This window comes from Triticum aestivum, chromosome 7B, assembly GCF_018294505.1.
Source record: "Triticum aestivum cultivar Chinese Spring chromosome 7B, IWGSC CS RefSeq v2.1, whole genome shotgun sequence".
In the NCBI taxonomy this organism is placed as follows: Eukaryota; Viridiplantae; Streptophyta; class Magnoliopsida; order Poales; family Poaceae; genus Triticum; species Triticum aestivum.
Genome location: NC_057813.1, coordinates 397329861 through 397350868, shown reverse-complemented (window position 1 = coordinate 397350868; position 21008 = coordinate 397329861). Strand labels below are relative to the sequence as shown.

Here is a 21008-nt window from a genome sequence, read left to right as displayed (position 1 = left end):
ATGCGTCCTTGCGTATCGGGATGGAGTGCATGTTGTATTTGTGGCGTAGCTCTGAAGGAGAAGGCAGCAGTCGACCTGCACCTCGTCGTCCTTACAGAGCGCATGTTGTATTTGTGGCGTAGCTCCGAAGGAGAAGGCAGCAGTCGACCTGCACCTCGTCATCCTTGCAGAGCGCACGTTGTATTTGTGGCGTAGCTCCTAAAGGAGAAAGTAGCAGTCGACCTGTACCTCGTCGTCCTTGCAGAGCGCACATTGTATTTGTGGTGTAGCTCCAAAAGGAGAAGGTAGCAGTCGACCTGCACCTCGTCATCCTTGCAGAGTGCACATTGTATTTGTGGCGTAGCTCTGAAGGAGAGGGTAGCAGTCGACCTGCACCTCATCGTCCTTGCGGATCAGAATGGATTAAATACTTAGGCGAGTACTGGACTGCAGCTAAGCCCCCGAGTGGGAGGGTTGCTCTCCACTCAGTAGGATTTTCAAATACTTAGGCGAGTACTTGACTGCAGCTAAGCCCTCGAGTGGGAGGTTTGCTCTCCACTCGGTAGGATTTTTAAATACTTAAGCGAGTACTGGACTGCAGCTAAGCCCCCGAGTGGGAGGATTGCTCTCCACTCGGTAGGATTTTCAAATACTTGGGTGAGTACTGGACTACAGCTAAGCCTCCGAGTGGGAGGTTCGCTCTCCACTCGGCAGGATTTTCAAATACTTAGGCGAGTACTGGACTGCAGCTAAGCATCCGAGTGGGAGGTTCGCTCTCCACTCGGTAGGATTTTCAAATACTTAGGCGAGTACTGGGCTGCAGCTAAGCCCCCGAGTGGGAGGTTTGCTCTCCACTCGGTAGAATTTTTAAATACTTAGGCGAGTACTGGACTGCAGCTAAGCCCCCGAGTGGGAGGTTTGCTCTCCACTCGGTAGGATTTTTAAATACTTAGGCGAGTACTGGACTGCAGCTAAGCCCCCGAGTGGAGGGTTTGCTCTCCACTCGGTAGGATTTTTAAATACTTAGGCGAGTACTAGACTGCAGCTAAGCCCCCCGAGTGGGAGGATTGCTCTCCACTCGGTAGGATTTTCAAATACTTAGGCGAGTACTGGACTGCAGCTAAGTCTCCGAGTGGGAGGTTCGCTCTCCACTCGGTAGGATTTTCAAATACTTAGGCGAGTACTGGACTGCAGCTAAGCCCCCGAGTGGGAGGTTCGCTCTCCACTCGGTAGGATTTTCAAATACTTAGGCGAGTATTGGACTGCAGCTAAGCCTCCGAGTGGGAGGCTGACTCACCACTTGGTAGGATTTTTTAAACTTAGGCAAGTACTTGGACTACAGCTAAGCCCCCGAGTGGGAGGCTGGCTCTCCACTCGGTAGGATTTTCAAGTACTTAGGCGAAACGGATTCGCAGCTAAGCCCCCGAGTGGGAGGCTGGCTCACCACTCGGTAGGAATAATTTTTTTACAAGCTTAAGCGAAACGGATTCGCGGCTAAGCCACCCACTGGGGGATTTCGCACGTAAACAAAAGCAACAACAATCACTGGGAAAGTCATAACACTCTTGTCATTGATAAACGAACTGCAGAGGTACTTTTTATTACATCTCATCGGAGTGAGTACTTAAGTATAAAAGGGGCGGAGCAGCTCCGCATTCCAAGCTTGTGGCTCATCAATCTGGCGATCGACATTGTAAAGACGGTACGCTCCATTGTGGAGAACTTTGTTGATGATGAAGGGGCCTTCCCAAGTAGGAGCAAGCTTGTGTGGCTTCTGTTGATCCACTCGGAGGACCAAGTCCCCTTCTTGGAAGGCTCGACTCTTCACGTTTCTGGCATGGAATCGACGCAAGTCCTGCTGATAGATAGTCGGTCGGATCATGGCCATCTCTCTTTCCTCTTCTAGGAGGTCGACTGCGTCCTGCCGGGCTTGTTCTCCTTCATCTTCAGAGTAGAGCTCGACTCGGGGTGCATTGTGAAGCAAGTCACTCGGCAGAACTGCTTCAGCTCCATAGACCAGAAAGAATGGAGTTCGACCAGTCGACCGATTAGGAGTGGTCCTCAATCCCCAAAGAACTGATGGAAGTTCGTCGACCCATGCGCCTGCTGCGTGCTTGAGATCACGCATCAACCAGGGTTTCAGTCCTTTGAGAATTAGGCCGTTTGCTCTTTCTGCTTATCCATTCGACTCGGGGTGAGCGACGGAAGCGTAGTCGACTCGCGTGCCCTGAGAAGCACAAAAAGCTCTGAATTCGTCGGAATCGAAGTTTGACCCATTATCAGTGATGATGCTGTGCGGAACTCCATATCTGAATATCAACTATCTGATGAAGCTGATAGCAGTGTCGGCATCAAGATTCTTGATAGGCTTAGCTTCAATCCACTTAGTGAACTTGTCGACTGCCACCAGTACATGGGTGAAGCCGCTCCTGCCAGTTCTGAGTGGTCCAACCATATCCAATCCCCAAATAGCGAAGGGCCAGACGAGTGAAATGGTCTTCAAGGCTGAGGCGGGTTTGTGTGACATATTGGAATAGAACTGACATCCTTCACACTTGTCGACTATCTCCTTCGCCATCTCATTTGCTCTTGGCCAGTAAAACCCCGCTCGGTATGCTTTAGCCATGATGGTCCGAGAGGACGCATGATGACCACAAGTCCCTGAGTGGATATCGTCGAGAATTATCTGACCTTCTTCTGGTGTTATACATTTCTGACTGACTCCAGTCGCGCTTTCTCTGTACATCTGTCCTTTTATCACAGTAAAGGCCTTGGATCAAGGGACGATCTGTCGAGCCTCTTCTTCATTCTTTGGGAGCTCTTTCCTTATGATATACGCGATGTATGGCACTGTCCAGTCGGGAGTGATGACCAAAACTTCCATGATCAGGTCGACCACAGCTGGGACCTCAACTTCAGTCGGATCCGTGACACTTTTTGGTTGCGGGACTTCTTCGGTGAAAGGATCCTCTTGAACTGATGGTGTGTGGATGTGTTCCAAAAACACATTACTGGGAATGGCTTCTCTCTTGGAACCTATTTTTGCCAAATCATCAGCCGCTTGATTTTTTAGTCGGGGTATATGATGAAGCTCTAACCCCTCGAATTTCTTCTCTAGCTTTCTCACTGCATTGCAGTAACCAGTCATGGCCGGACTTCTGACGTCTCACTCCTTCATCACCTGATTAACCACCAAATCTGAGTCGCCATAGACCATGAGGCGACGGACGCCGAGTAAAATGGCCATACGCAACCCATACAAAAGTGATTCGTATTCTGCTTCGTTATTGGAGGAATCAAAGTGAATCTGGAGCACATATCTGAGCTTATCTCCTCGGGGGGAAACCAACACTACCCCAGCACCAGAACCATTCAGCATCTTAGAACCATCAAAGAACATGGTCCAGTGCTCCGAGTGAACTTGAGTCGGCAGTTGCTATTCCATCCACTCAGCGATGAAATCTACTATTGCTTGGGACTTGATGGCTTTCTTTGCCTCAAACTTGATATCCAAGGGAAGGAGTTCAATCGCCCATTTTGCCACTCGACCGGTTGCATCTCTGTTGTGTAGAATCTCTGACAATGGAGCGTCGCTGACGACTGTAATGGAATGGTCAGAGAAGTAATGAGCAACCTTCTTCGTGGTCATATAAATCTCATATACAAGCTTCTGATAATGAGGGTACCTTTGCTTTGATGGGGTCAAAACTTCAGAAAGATAATACACTGGGCACTGAACTTTAAAGGCTTTTCCTTCTTCTTTCCGCTTGACCGTAAGTACTGTACTGATGACTTGTCCTGTGGCTGCAATGTAAAGCAGTAAAGGCTCTTTGCTGATTGGGGCAGCAAGCACCGGCTGGGTGGAGAGCAGGGCTTTTAGCTCTGCAAACGCTGCATCAGCTTCGGGAGTCCACTCGAACTTGTCTGACTTCTTCATCAGTCGGTAAAGAGGCAATGCCTTTTCACCGAGACGAGAGATGAATCGACTTAAAGCAGCCAAGCATCTAGTAAGCTTCTGGACATCGTGCACACGCACAGGGCGTTTCATTCGGAGTATAGTACCGACCTTTTCTGGGTTGGCGTCGATTCCTCGTTCGGAAACGAGAAAACCGAGTAACTTTCCGCTAGGAACTCCGAATGTAAACTTTGATGGATTAAGCTTGATATCATACATCCTGAGGTTGGCAAATGTCTCAGCAAGGTCGGTCAGCAGGCCGAAACCTTTCCGTGACTTGACCACAATATCATCCATGTATGCTTCCACACTCCGTCTGATTTGAGTGAGAAGACACTTCTGAATCATCCTCATGAACGTGGCTCCGGCGTTCTTGAGGCCGATTGGCATGGTGACATAACAGAAACACCCGAATGGAGTGATGAAAGATGTTTTAATCTCGTCGGGTCCATACAGATGGATCTAATGGTAACCGGAATATGCGTCTAAAAAATGCAGGCGCTCACATCCTGCGGTCGAGTCGACTATTTGGTCGATGCGGGGGAGAAGAAAATGATCTTTCGGGTAGGCCCGATTGATATGTTTGAAGTCGATGCACATGCGAAGTGACTTGTCCTTCTTGGGGACCATGACAACATTGGCGAGCCACTCGGAGTGGTAAATCTCTCGGATAAACTCCGCTGCTAAGAGCTGAGCCACCTCCTCGCCAATGGCTTTTCTTTTCTGGACGGTGGACCATCGAAGATGCTCTTTGACAGGTTTCACCTTTGAGTCGACTCGTAGACGATGCTCAGCCAGCCCCTTGGGAACACCCGGCATGTCAGAAGGCTTCCATGCGAAGATGTCCCAGTTCTCACGGAGGAACTGGATGAGCGCTTCTTCCTATTTGGAGTCGGGTGTTGTAGAGATATGAGTCGGAGCAGCGCTGGGGTCGGTCGGGTGAATGTGAATCGGTTTTGTTTCACCGGACGACTGAAAAGCTGATTCCGTAGCGGGCTTCTTGGCTCGCAACAAATCACTCGGGTCTGCAGTTTTCTGGTATTCCTGCAGCTCTACCACTGCCATCTGAGCATCGGCGATCTTTGAGCCTTTCTGAAAGCACTCTTCCGCCTTCTTCCGATTGCCAGTAATAGTGATCACACCTTTGGGACCAGGCATCTTCAATTTGAGGTACACATAACATGGTCGAGCCATGAAACGTGCATAAGCTGGCCTGCCCAAAATAGCGTGATAAGCACTCTGGAAATCCACAACTTCAAACGTCAACTTTTCTTTGCGGTAATTCTTGGAATCACCAAAAACCACATCAAGAGCAATTTGGCCGAGTGACTCAGCCTTCTTTCCAGGAATGACTCCATGGAAACTCATGTTGCTGGTACTGAGTTTGGACATCGGAATACCCATCCCTTTCAACGTCTCTGCATATAGTATATTCAGGCCACTGCCACCATCCATCAAAACTTTAGTCAGTCGAGTGCCTTCGACGACTGGGTCGACCACCAGAGCTTGCCTCCCAGGGATGGCTATGTGTGTCGGGTGATCAGACTGGTCAAATGTGATGGCAGTCTGAGACCATTTCAGATAACTGAGTGTCGCCGGAGCAACCATATTCACTTCTCGGTTGATAACTTTCAATCGACTTTTGCTTTCAACATCAGCAAAAATCATCAGGGTGGAATTGACCTGGGGATATCCATCATCACTATCTTCTTTGTCCTCAACTTTGTCCGACTCATTTTCCTTATCTTTGGGTTGTTTCCCCTGGAATTGCTGGATCAAGAGCCGACACTGTCGAGTGGTATGTTTCGGGTAAATGAGTTTACCCTCCTCATCTTTCTTCGTGTGGATGTGGCACGACAAATCCAACACGTCATTCCCTTCCTTGTCCTTCACCTTCTTAGGGTTCCAAGACCCTTTGCGATTCCCTTTAAACTTTCCTTGAGTCACGGCCAAGGCTTCTCCAGGAGCAGCTGGCCCGGCTTTCCGCTTTTGCTTCCGACTGGAGTCCCCTCCTCCGGTTTTGTGGGCGACTGACTTGTGCTTGCCACTCTGGAGCCGATCCTCTTCTTCACCATTGGCATACTTGGTGGCAATCTCCATCATTCGACTCAGAGACATGTCTCTGGTTCGACCGAATTTTAGATTTAGCTCTCTGTATTTAACGCCTTCCTTGAAGGCACAAACTGCCTGGTGATCAGATACATTCTCTACCGTGTGATGCAACATGATACATCTCTGGATGTAATCCCTCAAAGTTTCATTCGACTTTTGCACACAAGATTGCAGCTTTGTCAACCCTGCTGGTCGCTTGCAAGTTCCTTCAAATGTTCTGACAAACACTCGAGCCAGATCTTCCCAAGTGTAAATGCTGCTGGGTGCTAACTGATTCAACCATGCTCTGGCCGAGCCCTCCAACATAAGAGGCAGGTGTTTCATGGCTACTTCATCATTGCTGCCGCCAATCTGAATAGCCACTCGGTAGTCTTCAAGACAAGTATCAGGCTTAGACTCACCAGTGAACTTACTGACTCCAGTCGCCAACCTGAAGTTGGGAGGAATCACCGCGGCCCTGATGGCTCTGCTGAAACACTCTGGTCCTGAGACGTGTACTCTACTGCTGGTGGGTACATCTCTGTCATGACCTTCTCAGTGAGCTCTGTTCCTGTCGACCAAACCTTGAACGATAATGGATCTCACTTCAAAGCCTGGTTCCCTGGGGTCGACTGGAATCCTTCGCCCAACACCGTGATGGTGTCTGTCATCCTGCTGTCGAGGCGCGTATGATCCACTCCTTGGGGGAGGGGTGGGCACTCGACGTCGATCATTGCGATCGAGTCGGTGATCATACTGCTCACGGTTCTTGTACTGATCATGCCGGTCTCCACATTCCTCACGCCTCGGGGGCGATCTTGGGCTATGGGCCGACTGGACTGTATTCACAGCGACGGATCTGTTGTGAATCCTATTCCTTGACTGTGATACAGCTGAATTTTGATCTCCTGCTGCCCGGAGTAATGCTCTGATCTATAATAAGCCTCTACCAGCCTCTGACTGGGAAGGCTGAATCGACTCTGCTATACGGGCTGTAGCTGCTAGATTCTGAATCGGAGTTCGATATACCCGAGTCGGTGGTGGAAAGAGTTGACGTCGACTGGTTTCTGGAACCCGTTGCCGCGCACGCTCGTCGAGTGCTCGCTGGAGGTTCTCCAGTCGAGTGCGCTCAGCCAAGTTGGCCAGGCGCGCGTCCTCTAAGGCACGAGCCTCGGGGGTTTCTCCAACGATAGGAGTGTGCAGCGCATCCATGTTCCGGCGGCGAAGTTCTTCCCTCTGCAGCAAAGTGAGGGGCTCGGGGAGATACTCTTCATGGGCATGCGATGGATCGCCTCCGCCGTCGCCTCCGTCGGTGCGGGGAAAACCGGGAGGACTGTGTGGTCCATCGACCATCAGAACCTCCACCGCTGGATCAATGTTGTCGCACTCGGATGCAGTCTCTGCAGAGCCAGTCGACAGGTCGAACAGGCCATAGAGAGATTCGTCGGGCTCGATCGCCGCGACTTGGGGGGTGGCCGACTGGCGAGCCACCGCGTGTCTCACCCACCGCTGAAGCCTCGACCGACCGGAGCGCTTGCGCCGGCGGGAAACAGGGAGGGAAGACGACACAGGAGCCGACCGATAGTGGTTCGATGGTTGCCGCAGGCAGACGCACGCGCGAAAGTGCGTCGCCCCGTGAACAGGGAGCGCGTCGATGTCGAGCGGGGCCTCCTGAAGCCAAGCGGAGTCGTCGGCGATGAACATGAGTGCGCCGAGATGGATCTCGCGGCCCACAACCAGAGCTCCGCCTGAAACCATGATGAAGGAGATCGGAAAAATCACAACTTCTCCAATAAGTCGCTAAGACACCTGCCCCACGGTGGGCGCCAAATGTCGTGGTTCTAAGTCTGACAGTAGTGTAGGGGGGTAGCAATGGAGAGGCAAGATCATAGCTATGGAGTAGTCGTATGCGCAAGGGATTTACGAGTTCAGGCCCTTCTCGGAGGAAGTAATAGCCCTACGTCTCGAAGCCCGGAGGCGGTCGACTGGATTATGTGTGTATGAGTTACAGGGGTGCGAACCCTTTACACTGAGGAGGCGGTCGCTTATATAGAGTTTGCCTGACCCCTCCGGCCCTCAGTTATGTAGGGTTTAAGGTACATTAAGATCGGGCGTTACTGGTAATGCCACACATAAAGTGCTATGATGGCTATAAAGGCTACTTAATAACCGGCCGATCGTGTGCCGAGTGACTTTAGATCTCCTGGCTGTCGAGTGGTTGGCTTCATGGTCGAGTGTCTTCGAGTCCGTCGAGTGGAACACTTCCGTGTCGATTGAAAGGTGGTTTCTTCTAGAGATCTCCTTGGAGAGGGTAGTTTGGACAGGTCCATGACCCTACCCTAGGTACATGGCTTCATCACGCGCCGGCGCCGACGAGCTGACCCGATGGACGCACGCGCTGGCACCCCCCTCACCCCATCCTACAACCGCGAACCCTCCACCTCCGCCACCGCCGCCGCCGCCGCAAACCCTAGCGCTGGGAGCGTTGGCCTCGCCTTTGCCAAAGCTCCTCCGAGCATCGGCCTCGCGTGCGGCCTCTTCATGCCGCCGCAGATGACCTCGGCGGCCGGTGGCGTCGCGCTGGCGCCCGCCGTGATGAAGCCACGTTCACCCCCCCCCCTCCTCGAAGCTCCCAAATGCGGCGCGGCCGAAGAAGGCAAGACATCCGCGAAGAAGAAGAAGGCGGCGGACGGCTCCGGCACCTCGAAGGCGCCGAGGAAGAAGCTTGCAGGGCGTGTGATGAGCGCGGCGGCTACCGAAGCGCCGTCGAGCTCATCTGTTGAGCCGGCGGCCGACACGCACAATGTGTTCGACGATATGCCCCAAAGGTAAAAAAATCTCGAACTTTTTTTCCTTCTTTATTTTTTGAATGCATACATATAGATAGCTTATTGCATTATTCTATATACTTTGTAGTGTGAATGATGATGCATACATGTCAATTATGGGTGTTGGCTCGAACAATTCGCATTGGTCTCAAACCAATGACATGCATTTCGAAGACCATGAGTTCGAGGTGGACGAGGATGGTGAGGGCGTTGTCGACGCACCGAAAGCAAGAGGAGGCAACTACACCAACGACGAAGACATTGTGCTATGCAAAACTTGGTTGGACGTGTCGAGGGATCCATCCGTTGGAGGTGATCAAAGTAGAGATGTTTATTGGCTCCGGATGAAAGAACACTTTGATCTTTGCAACATGAGCGGAATTGACCGCTCCGCACGATCGCTTCGCTCCTGATGGTCGACCATCAATAGGGATTGTCAATAATGGGCGGCCGCACAAAAAGCGGTTGACAAGTTGAACCCAAGTGGCACCAATGATGACGATATGGTAAGTGTCATTTCATCATTCCTCATGTTCACATCATGCTTGTTGTTGGTGTTTCTTGTGCTAACTTGTTTTGTTTTCATGTAGTTAAATATTGCACAAAACTTGTTCAAAGGAGAGGAGAAGAGGACCAAGAAGGGGAAGATCAAGAAAGGAAGGCCATTTACCTTGCCTCATTGCTATGAAGTATTGAAGGATGATGAGAAATGGAAGAAGCGTGAGGATATTGATGATTTGCATTTGAGCAAAAAACACAAGCGAACAATTGATTTGGAAGATGATGAGGAGGGGGATGCATCAAGTGAAGATGGCAAGAGAAGCCCCACGCCAAACTCGGTTTCATACTCGAAGCCAAAACGACCGGATGGCATGAAGAAAGACGCAAAAGAAAAGAAGAAGATGAAATGAGATGATGAGCTCACAAATGCTATGGAAAGCAATTGTCAACGCAAGAAGAGAAGCCAACAAGGTGAGAAAAATGGCAAGGAACCAAGATGCCGCGGCCGAGGAGAGGAGTTTTGCGGCCGAGGAGAGGAGGGTGGCCGCCGAGGAGAGGAAAGTGGCAGTGGAGGAGAGGAAGGTGGGCATGGAGGAGCGAGCTAAGTTGTTGGAATGGGAGAAGCACTTGTTCTTCTTGGACACATCTTTGTTCAATGATGCGCAAAAGGAGTATGTCAACCTTGCCCGTGAAGAAGTCTTGATCCAAAAAAGAGCCATGATTCCACAATGGGTGGTGGTGGCCTTGGCGGCATGGGTGGCGGTGGCCTTGGCGGCATGGGTGGCATTGGTGGCATGGGTGGCTTTTGGAGCTACCATGGGTGGCATGGGTTCCACGGGTGGCATGGGTTCCATGGGTGGCTTTGGAGCTACCATGGAGACCATAGGAGGCATGGGTGGCTTTGGAGCACCTCCGGCGGCTTGAACGGCATGGATGGCATGGGTGACATGAGTTTTGCGTCTCTCATTGGGGGCATGGGTGCACCTTGTGGCGCCGGTGTACCACCTTCGCATGAAGATGCCGTTGAAGATCTTGGCAACACCTTCCGAGCTTCACGTGATGAGGATACGGCGCGCAACAATGAAGAGGAGGAAGAAGAATCGTCTTCGGAGGAGTCGGATGAATCGGAGGAAGATGAGGATGAAGACGAAGACGAGGACGAGGCATGATTCTTGTGCCTTTCGTTTGTGTCATCATAACTTGATTTGCATTTTGAACTTGATTGAATTATGTTGTAGGCATGAATTTGAACTTGTGGGCATGAACATTTGGTCACGAACTTCGTTGAATGATGTTTGTGATTCAATATATGCCATGTGTTTTGTGTTGATGTGTAAAATTTGTGTTCAAAATGAGAACAAATATGTGCGCCGGCTGCTCGCGCGCGCTGCATTTTAGCGTGGCTGCTGAAGCCAGCGCTGCGCGATGCGTCAAACCTGGCGATGGGCGTGCCGCAAACCAGATTCTAGCGCGCCGCGCGTTGGGCGCCTGTTGGAGATGCCTTTAGGAATTTGAGTTCTGGCTTAGCCAAGCCTGGCTCAAAACCTGGTCCGACCTGGAGGATTATCAGATATAGTCTGGGGCTCAACCACAAGGAAAATGTCTTAGTTTTTTTTTTTTTTTGAGGGATAGAAAATGTCTTAGGTTGTTCTAAAACTGTCTTTTGCAATGCTGGAGCTCCAGCCCAAAATTGCACTGCGGCTTCTCATCATTTTCCTCGGAGCGCTCCAGGGAAGCGCTGCGTGGAGCCAGCCCAAAAATTGGGTTTCCCTAGGAGTTGTTGGAGCAATTGGAGCTGTTGTTTGGGCTTTCACTTCCCCGGCCGAAGCTGTTGGAGCTGCCCAAACAAATACTCCCTCTGTTCAGAAGTATAACTGCCAAAACATCTTTACATTTCTGAATAGAGGGTGTACATAAAAAATACACCTAAAATAATAAAACTGAATAACGCACAATATTTCCATACTCCAATATATACAAAAAACAGTTTGCACAAAATGAAAACAGACAATCTGCACAAAGCAATTGCGCCGAAATGTGACTCCTGTGCTCCTAAATCCTAATCACCACTATGCCCCCCACTGTCATCTTCTGCGGATTGATATGTTCCATCGTCAGTAGAATCCGATGTATGCTGCAAAGCATAGCATACAGTGTTTCGTCGTCAAATAACACACGAAAGAAAGCCGAACTTGATGGAGTAAATGTAGAAGATAAGTTTCACTAAGCGTTACTTTCGCTATTCAGGACTTAGTGTGCAGCGACCCCCCAGGGGAAAAGAGAGAAATGAAAGCCACACAACTGATGTAACATGTATAGCAAGATTGCTTCCAGGCAAGGCATGTTGTAGTATTAATGACTACTCCCTCCGTCCGGAATTACTTGTCATCAAAATGGATGAAAATGGGTGTATCTAGAACTAAAATACATCTAGATACATCCATAGTATTTCTGGACGGAGGGAGTATCTATTAAAAAATGCACATTCAGAAGGAAGACGAATATGAACACCACCTCGTGTGATGCCTCGTCATCCTCAGCCCCAGGTCCAGCTGCTGAAGCATGCTGCAGACAGGCACATCAGTATGAAAAATATGAACCTTCATTTGGGCAATAAATCAACTAAAATTTACCTGTGAAATATCCGATGATGCCATGCCACGCATACTCTTTTCCAAAGACTGAAACCTGTTCTCCCAAGTTTCATTCATCTGCCGTGTGGCGTGATTGATCATCTCCTGCACCTGATCCTGCGTGAACAGCTGCCTTCTCTTTCGACCTAAAGAACCTGGGATGGACTTTGACAAGTTGCCTATCCGACCTTTGTCAATGATACCAGGGAGTCCATAGTACCTCCGTCGGTTACGGCCCCCTACCTCCTCCGACCATACAACATGGGGGTCTAGTTCAGTATCACCTGCCTCCTCTAAACGCCGCTGGAAGGCCTCCTGTAAAATATATAGCACCCAGATTCATTGAACTGAGTTCTGTGACATCAGTATAATTATTAATCGACTTATGATGCAAATGACTGAATACATACCACGGTTCGCCTTGCTTTCTCGGTAACAAATTCCCACTTACCGCCGCCATGTTTATGGGTCTTATTAAATAGTTCAACTTCCGATACCGGCTTCCCACCATTCTCTATCATCTATTTCAATTCAATAAGAGTCATATGTAGGTGCCTAAGTGTGTATCAGGAAAAATGACAGTCTTACCATAAGTTTGCGATGCATGGTTATGCTCCGGGAGCCTGCTGTGTGCCGGGCGGAGCCTCCTGTGAACCGATTCTTCCTCATCAGGGCAGAGAACTGCAAATTTTCTTCTGAAGCCCAGTGCTCACATAGCATCTCCCACCACTTTGGCAGCATCCATTCAGGAGGGAACTGCTTCCACTGAAGAGGGTCGTCATCCTCATGCCCTACACCTGCCGGGTCTCTGCGCGGCAGCTTCGACTTTTTGCTAGCACCCTTGTCATCCAAATTTGACTGTCCATTGGACTTGGTAGCATCCGAAGCTCCTTTCACTTTCCTTGATGCAAACAACTTCACTCTAGCCTTTCGCTTCTCATCACACAGGAGTCCAGTGAACTGTCTGACTGTTCTGCGGTTGAATAGCTTCAGGCACTCTGCCTCCCGCCCAGGGGCCCACTTGTAACGTCGCTGCAGCCATCAAAATAGAAGGGTGTTCAGACATACTTGATGTATCTACAAAGATATTCTTGGATAAAGTTTCTTACAAGGAACTCATCCAAGATGATAGCCCTTCTATCCGAATGATACTGGTGAAAGTGGAGAACCAATTGTTGTGGGTGTACTTCGCTGGTTTGCTGACAAGCCATTACGTAAGTTGACCCTGGGTGCCACTGCTTGAGAAGTAAAGTGATGGTAGAAGCCACCTTGGGACAAGGAGGGTCGATATCCCATGTGCTGCCAGTACAAGTCAATATGCTAAGTACATGAAAGATTATATAGTACAAGTTGACCCCAGGCATCTGATGAAAATGCAATAATCTGAGAAGACTTACTCCACGTTAGTCGGAGTCAGCACAGGCCTGTCAGCTACCCTACGTGGTTCAGTGAGTTTTGCAGGGCCCCTCCCCTTGCGCACTTTAGATTTCATATATCCCATGCCAGGAGCATGAGCATCCTGCATGAAATCAATAATGCAATCACTTAAAAAGAAGAATGTTTGTGAACACGTAATATCGGTTACTCAAATAAATTTCATTGATAATCATGAAGAATCACAGTTACTCAAAAAATAACGATGAATTCACAATCAGGACTTAGCAACCAAATTGAGGAAATTATATTGCTACTTGCTGACAGTGCATCACAGAAACAACACATGACCCTATGGTAAAACTAAATCTGGGCATGGACAGCCCGGGCCAGGCTGGGTTTGTCAGCCAGGGTGCACTTGGGCTTTAATGCGCAGCCCGGTATATTTCTTAGGCCAGGTTCGGGCTTCAATTGTCAGCCTGAAATTAGCCCAGCCTGGTTCGAAAATGGATAAAACATGTGCAGTGTTGGGAGCCTGCGCCTATGGGCTGTGGCCCAGACCAACAAACTAGCAGACCAGCACCATATCCCTCCTTTTCCACCGTATAGTAAGGGCATCTCCAACGCAGACCCTCAAACCAGCCCCATCCGCTGGGACCGCACGGTCCGGACGTGTTTTGCCATCCAACACGGTCCTGTATCTGCCCGCTGGCTGGTCCGGACGTCCTTTTTCCCGCAAACCGCGCTACAGCGGGGGGGGGGGGCGCTCTTTGCGGTCGTCTGGACAGCAGCCATGCACGCATCCGACCACCCTGGCCCACCCAAAGCCCTCTCCCACGCCCACGCCCTTTCCCGCCCGAAGCAGTCAACTCCGCATTCATGCCGGCCGAGAGCAGACGCGATCTCTCATTGGAGCCGGCATTGAAGCAGCGCGGCGGCCGAGAGCGCCACCCGCGCCGCTTCCCAGAGGAGCACGCGCCTTCTTTCCGCATTCAAACGACAACCACTCGGCTGCCCCCCTCCATTAAACATGTGTGGTTGCTGAGGAACCTTCGGCGCCCACATGCGAAGGCCACTAGTCCATCCATCTGCTGGCCACCATTAACCACCTCGCCGCTTGGCCTGGCATCCGCCTGCTATTTAAACGCCAGGCCCGGCAACAGTCGCATCCAACCTCCTCCACTCCCTATCTCCTCTCCGCACCTCTCGGCACCACACCCGCCATGGCCTTGAGCTCCAAAGCCCTGTGGGAGAGCCTCTCAGACGAACACAAGAAGGAGATTGCCGGCATTGCTGCCGGCTGGCAGGCGGATGAGCTCTCCGAAGGCCAGCGTTGCAAACAAGCCAATGGAAGAGGCGGCCGACGACGAGCCGGCGCCACCGTCCTCGCCGGCCCATGCCGGAACACTACACCGACATGGTGTTGAAAGAGCGGGAGGCCGCATTCCGGCAGGCGCAGGCCGACCAGAAGTACAGCCTTCGTGCATCGACGAGCACCGTCGCGTGAAGGAGCAACTTGCCGGCACAGGCATCATGGCGGACGTGGAAGTGGACGTGGACAAGCAGAAGGCGCTGCTCCTGTCCTACCGCACCGCCGCGACATCCGCCGCGAGCAATAGTGGCACCGCATCCTGCAGGCGGAGAAAGAAGCCATGTACAGGGAGATCAACGAGGCGGTGGCAGAATTTTACGGCGGCACGAACGATATCGCCAGCTCCGTGTCGGTCGCGCCCCGACGCCACGGCGACGAAGCTGACACATCCGCGGGCGCCGCCGGCAGCAAGGAAGAGTAGAGCATGGGAGGCCGCCAGCGCTTGGGTCCCACGAAGGCCACTACTACTCCCCTCCCATTGAAACCAAGCTCGTCGGGCTCATCATCGTCGGCCGATTAGCCGCTTGCCCACTTCACGGAGGTGGAGCTTCAGTTTCCTAGGCTAATGGCCGGCCGGCGAGCTTGCTGCCGGACATGGGGAAGGCATGTCATGGGAAACATGCACCAGCGATCATTTAGACTAGGTTAGAATAGGGTTTAGTTCAAATATGTCAAAAATGTAATGCATGTGCTCCGGTTTGGTGAAAATCATCCAGTTTTATTTAAAAATTATCAAAGTTTGAATGAAATTTGTCTGGTTTGTTTAAATTTGCCTCAAATTTGTTTATTTTCATTAAATTCCATTCGAAATGTCTTCGGACATTTGCGCCTACAGTTGGATGGCCAGCTCCTGCATCAGTTTCCGATACGGTATCCGGTTTGGGGGTCAGCGTTGGAGATGCTCTAACCCTAACCGTCACATGCATCTCCCCCAATCACCTCTTCTGCCCTCCTGTCTGTGTGTTGGCGCTCCCTTATGCTGCCTGCGCACCTCTGTGCCGTCACCAACGCTGATTGTATGTCTCCATGGCTCCACCTCGGACCAGCATCGACTGCGCAGTCGCGCGCCTGTGCCTCCTCCCCAACGGCGACGGCACACCATTGCCAATCGCGTCCGCCTAGTCCCCAGCACAGGCTGTTTGCCTCGTTGGCAACCTCACCTAGTTTCTGGTAGCTATCTGGCGCATCGTCGAGGAGCACATCAGTGATAGGTCTGCTCATTATTTACTAGCGCATGGATGTGTGCGTTTCTTGTATAGCTTCTCCTATATAATCCATGTGACTTTTGTGGATGCTTTGTCTGCAATTCTTATCAGGTTGCCTGCGTTGCATTCGTGAAATATTGTTGGTGTGTAATGATGATAGTACTTGCTTTCATAGCATAAACAGTATGCATTTCATGTGTGGATTGAATGTTTATTGTGACTTGGGCTCCAGGCAGGGCTTCCAGGCTTTGGGCTTTTGATCAGGCTAGGCTTGGGCTTGAGAAGAGAGAAATTTTCAGGCTTCGGGCTGGGCTCAAGCTTGTTCTGAAGGCCAACATTTTGTAAGCCCCGCCCAGCACGACGAATGCCCAGGTTTAGCTAAGATCATGCAAGAGGGACATACCTGGGAATGGATAGTTTCTGGTGGTTCGCAATACGGTGGTGATCGATGAACTGATGATCCTGCAAGAGACCAAAATGTACAACAGTGTTAGATATCCTTTAAAAACAGTGTTGGAAAGATATCTATATAGTTGGGTAGAAACATACTTGTGACAGAAGGAACAGTGGTACTGGGCAAGCGGGTAGCGGTCAACAGCGGTGATGGGGTAGGATGACAGCAGGCAGTAGCTACGGCCACCTGCTGGAGAATACCAGTGCGAGACTGGTTTTCAATATAGTCCCTCTCATTTGGCGAATGCATGCGGCCTTTTGCTACACTCTTGTGTTGTCCCGCAGCTTTGTTGTGGTGACACTCAACTCCCACCTGCACAGGATGACTGTCATCTTGTATCTGTTGCCCTTGTGCACCATTTTTACGATGCGGGCAAATCCCATTGGAACTTCCCTGAGGAATCTCATGCTCCTGTTCTGAATTGAAACTCCGGTTAGCAAGAGCACCCATAGCATCTGCTGAGCATTGACAGTGGCACCGTGAAACATGGTTCACTGGAGATGTACCATGATCTCTAGAGACAGGAGGCAAGGTTGCATCAATGTTGTCCAACTCGTGTGATCCCACTAGAGGTGCCTGCTTCTGAGATAATGAAGTAGGGTAAATTATTCTGTCAACATCTGCAGGATTAAACTGATTTTCATCCGGGGAAGAAACTGGCTCCTGAACAGTATTGCTATTTGGAGTATATTCTGGCTGGGCAGCTGAATACTTATTACATTTAGGATGAAGCTCTTTGTCTGAGCCCATATGTTTTTTCTTGCGCTTCCCACCAGTAGTCCAGCTGCTCCTTTTCCTCTTCTGATTCCGTCCAGTTGTGTTACCATGCGACTCAGTATGCACCTGTTTTCCAGAAGCAGTGTGACTCGGAGGCTTTACTATTTCCTGCTCCACAATACTAGCCACTGAAGCATGTCTAGGTTTCTGGTTTTCATGATTTCCAATGATGTTACTTTGATGCTGCCCATGTACCGCCTCTGTATGAAATGAATGAATGGAAGGCCCACCTTGTGATCGCAGTGCGTTGCTGACCTTACTAGGATGGTCCAGCACTATCCTCTCTGCACAAATGGATCCAGGACTAGCAGATAGATCACCTTTCTTCTTAAAACCATGCCTGGGAACAGTTCCATTGGGTAATTTAATGTGTGACTCATCTCTATGAAATAACTGATCAAGATCAACAGGTGCATCTTTTGCACATCGCACATGAACTGCTATCTTTGGGTTTGATCTGGGTGAATTGGTTGACTCTTCATGAACTGAACCAGCAAAAGAGGGTTCACGTTCCTGCTCAAAATGGATTGGTTTATTGTACCTTCCTACTTGCACCTGTCCCACGTGAATCACTTGGCTTCTGGGCTCTTCCTGCACTCGATCCATGACAACCCATGAAAAAAGTATGAAGCAAATGTCACTAGACATCACACAATTGCACATATACATATATATCGTAAAAGGGAAGTATCCCACTCTCAGTTATGATGTTTCCAGAAAGAACGACCCTACGGAATGTAATACTCAAGAGTACTGTCATATAATGGAATGTTTGGATACCAAAGAGTCAGAAACTGCTCGAAGGGCAAGAAGCAAAGCAATTTAATAATGCTTGGAAGGAGCGGGTACCAACGGAATTATGTGATGTTGTACTTATTCAATAATGTGTACTTAATATAGAAATATATATGTTTTCTAAGTGCAGACGAACCTATAATCTTCTGAATTTTATTAAGGTATCACATATATATGACAGGATTCCTCACGCGGTCACGCCAAGCTAGTAAGTAAAAAAAAAAACAAAGATTGAACAATATGTGCCTAAGCAGGAGTTACGAAAATAAATACTACTAGGATGCATCAGATAAAGGATGGAACCTCTTGGTCCCATCCAAGATCTCTACTGCCAATAGTACCTGCACACATGGAGACTCTCAACAAAATATGCAGTCACTCCTTTAGTCCATTTTAAATCTACAACTTTCGCTCTCAAGACAAGCACTCCATTATTTTATACTCCCTCCGTCCCAAAATGCGTCTCAACTTTCTAAGGTTAAGACACTTATTTTGGGAAAGAGGGAGTAAAATTTAGATGCTCTGACACTAGGATTATACAGTCTTTCGTTTCGACTATCCATTAACCCCATCAATCAGTGAAATGCACAATGTAAGAGCTACAGGCCAAGCACCTCCGACCGCCGCAGGGACGTGGGCGCGATAGAAGCAACGGCTGCAGGCGAAATGACCTGTACGCCGTCTTGGTGCAGCCGGAGGCGGTCGCCGTCGGCTACGAGGTCGGAGGCGCACAGCGGGCAGGTGATGCGCCGGAGGCCCCGCGGCACGGCAAGCACAGCGCCGCATCCGCCGCACGGCATCTGGTCCCTAGCAACCCCGCCGTTGTGGAGCGGCAGAGCGCGGCGCGGGCGCGGCGGCGGCTGCGGCATGAGCTCCGGCGGGAGGGCCTGCGGCATGGCGCAGCCGGGGCAGGCGAACTCCGTCATCCCCTGCTCCACCTCCAGCGTCTCGCCGCAGCCGGCGCACCGCACCTCCAGGATCTCCGGCGCCGTCATCGGGAGTGAGGGGGCTTAGGTTTGGGGGTTTTCGTACTCTTTCTGGTTTTCTTATTTTTGAGGGTATCGTTGGGGAAAGTGTGAGAGTGGGGAGTTTGTGTGGTGGATGCGCGACGGATGAGAGACGGTCGACTCGCTAGCTCCGACGGGGTAAGCTGTCGGTGAAACGATACAAGAATTTCGTTGCCGGCTTCAAATTGTTGGCGCCAAAGCTTTTTTTCTCCGCCGTCCTATATTTTTCTAACACGCTACAATTGCAGATGTACTTTTTAGTCTGCATATAAGTCCGAAGTCAAAGTATCTCTACTTTAACCAAACTTATAAAAAAAAAGTTCAACATTCATAATGCTAAACCAACATTGTTAGATTCATTACGAAATGTAGTTTCGTAGTTTATGTACTCCCTCCGTTCGGAAATATTTGTCATTAAAATAGATGTATCTAGATGTATTTTAGTTCTAGATACATCCATTTTCATCCATTTTGATGACAAGTAATTCCGGACGGAGGGAGTATTTGATATTGCATATGTTGCTATTTTTTTAATATAAATTTGGTCAAACTTGGTAAAGTTTGACTTAAGACAAATCTAATATGGGGAGTAAAAAGGACTTACGCATATTCTATCCCTATGAACACCTTCGAGATATTGAACTGGATTACATCTTGAAATTAACGAAGTCACCACACACGTCTCGTAGTCGACGGGAACGCCTCCAACCACCGAACAAATGTTGCCTGAAAGGCTAAAATAAATCTAGAAAATGCAATCACCCGTATCAAGTCTAGGACTTTAACCCTGACGGGTTGGTACCACCACAAGGAACCTAATCATCTGAGTTACGCTCAGTTCACTATGCCATTTTATACCGAATAAAAGTGCTAACATAAAAAAAGGTTTAGAAAAGTGCGCCATAGTGTAGTCGTATTACATTTGGAAGGTTAACGTTTTCATATTTATATCTTGGTAATGCATAATGTTAGGGCATGTCTCTCTAAGTGATTTTGGTGATTGATGACAATGCATTTGCGGACTAATTGTGTGCATTAAGCATTTCAGTTATTCATTCATGGGCACGAGACGATGATTTCCCCTCTGAGCTCAAGGTGAAGACGGTGTAGTCTCTTTCGGTTTCGTTTTGATGGACTTGAGTCATAGGAGACACTGTACCATCAAGAGGGGGTCTGTATCGGAAAAGCTAGGGTGGAATCAACACGTACACATCTATCTCGCACCCCCCAGCTCCTTTCCTCTTCCTTGGAGTTTACCGATATCGCGGTAGTGGCACTTGGGAGGAGCCAGCGGCAGTACCGCTGACAGCCTCAAGCGGTAGTACCGCTCATGGCCATCGGCGGTAGTGCGACTCCTGCTCCGCGCTGGTACCGCCTCGATTCGAGGATGTCGCGTCTTGTGTCGGGCTGGGCGGCAGTAGGAGCGGCAGTAGGCGCAGTAGTACCGCTTACAAGAGGTAATACCGTCCTACCACCGCTTCTAGTGCCGCTCAGGGGCCCTCTCTCTCCTACCCCTTCCCTCCACTCTCTATGCGCTGCCCCAGCGGTACTACTGCTGGGCAAAGCGTGAAGAAAATATGCCCTAGAGGCATTAATAAAGTTGTTATTTTATATTTCCTTATTCATAATAAATGTTTATTATTCATGCTATAATTGTATTAACTGGAAACTTGATACATGTGTGGATACATAGACAAAACACCGTGTCCCTAGTAAGCCTATACTAGACTAGCTCGTTAATCAAAGATGGTTAAGTTTTCTAATCATAGACATGTGTTGTCATTTGATAAATGGGACCACATCATTAGGAGAATGATGTAATGGACAAGACCCATTTGTTATGACCATTCAGTTTTAGTGCTATTGCTTTCTTCATGTCAAATACATATTCCTCCGACTATGATTATGCAACTCCCGGATACCGGAGGAATGCCTTATGTGCTATCAAACGCCACAACATAACTGGGTGATTATAAAGATCTCTTCAGGTATCTCCAAAGGTGTTTGTTGGGTTGGCCTAGATTGAGATTAGGATTT

The 21008-nt window shown here is 49.6% G+C and overlaps 1 protein-coding gene across 1 annotated transcript; it reads right to left on the bottom strand.

Annotated features, from left to right (window-relative positions):
* Positions 1-11229: 11229 nt before the first annotated feature.
* On the bottom strand, positions 11230-19040 carry LOC123158793 (uncharacterized). Its single transcript, XM_044576633.1, has 10 exons — positions 18579-19040; positions 16488-17760; positions 16342-16400; positions 13385-13506; positions 13097-13286; positions 12576-13019; positions 12398-12508; positions 11988-12302; positions 11869-11919; positions 11230-11488 (listed from the first exon to the last, which is right to left on the bottom strand). Exons 1-10 carry the CDS (start codon positions 18957-18959, stop codon positions 11414-11416), a joined length of 3021 nt encoding a protein of 1006 aa, XP_044432568.1. The 5' UTR covers positions 18960-19040; the 3' UTR covers positions 11230-11413.
* Positions 19041-21008: the final 1968 nt, after the last annotated feature.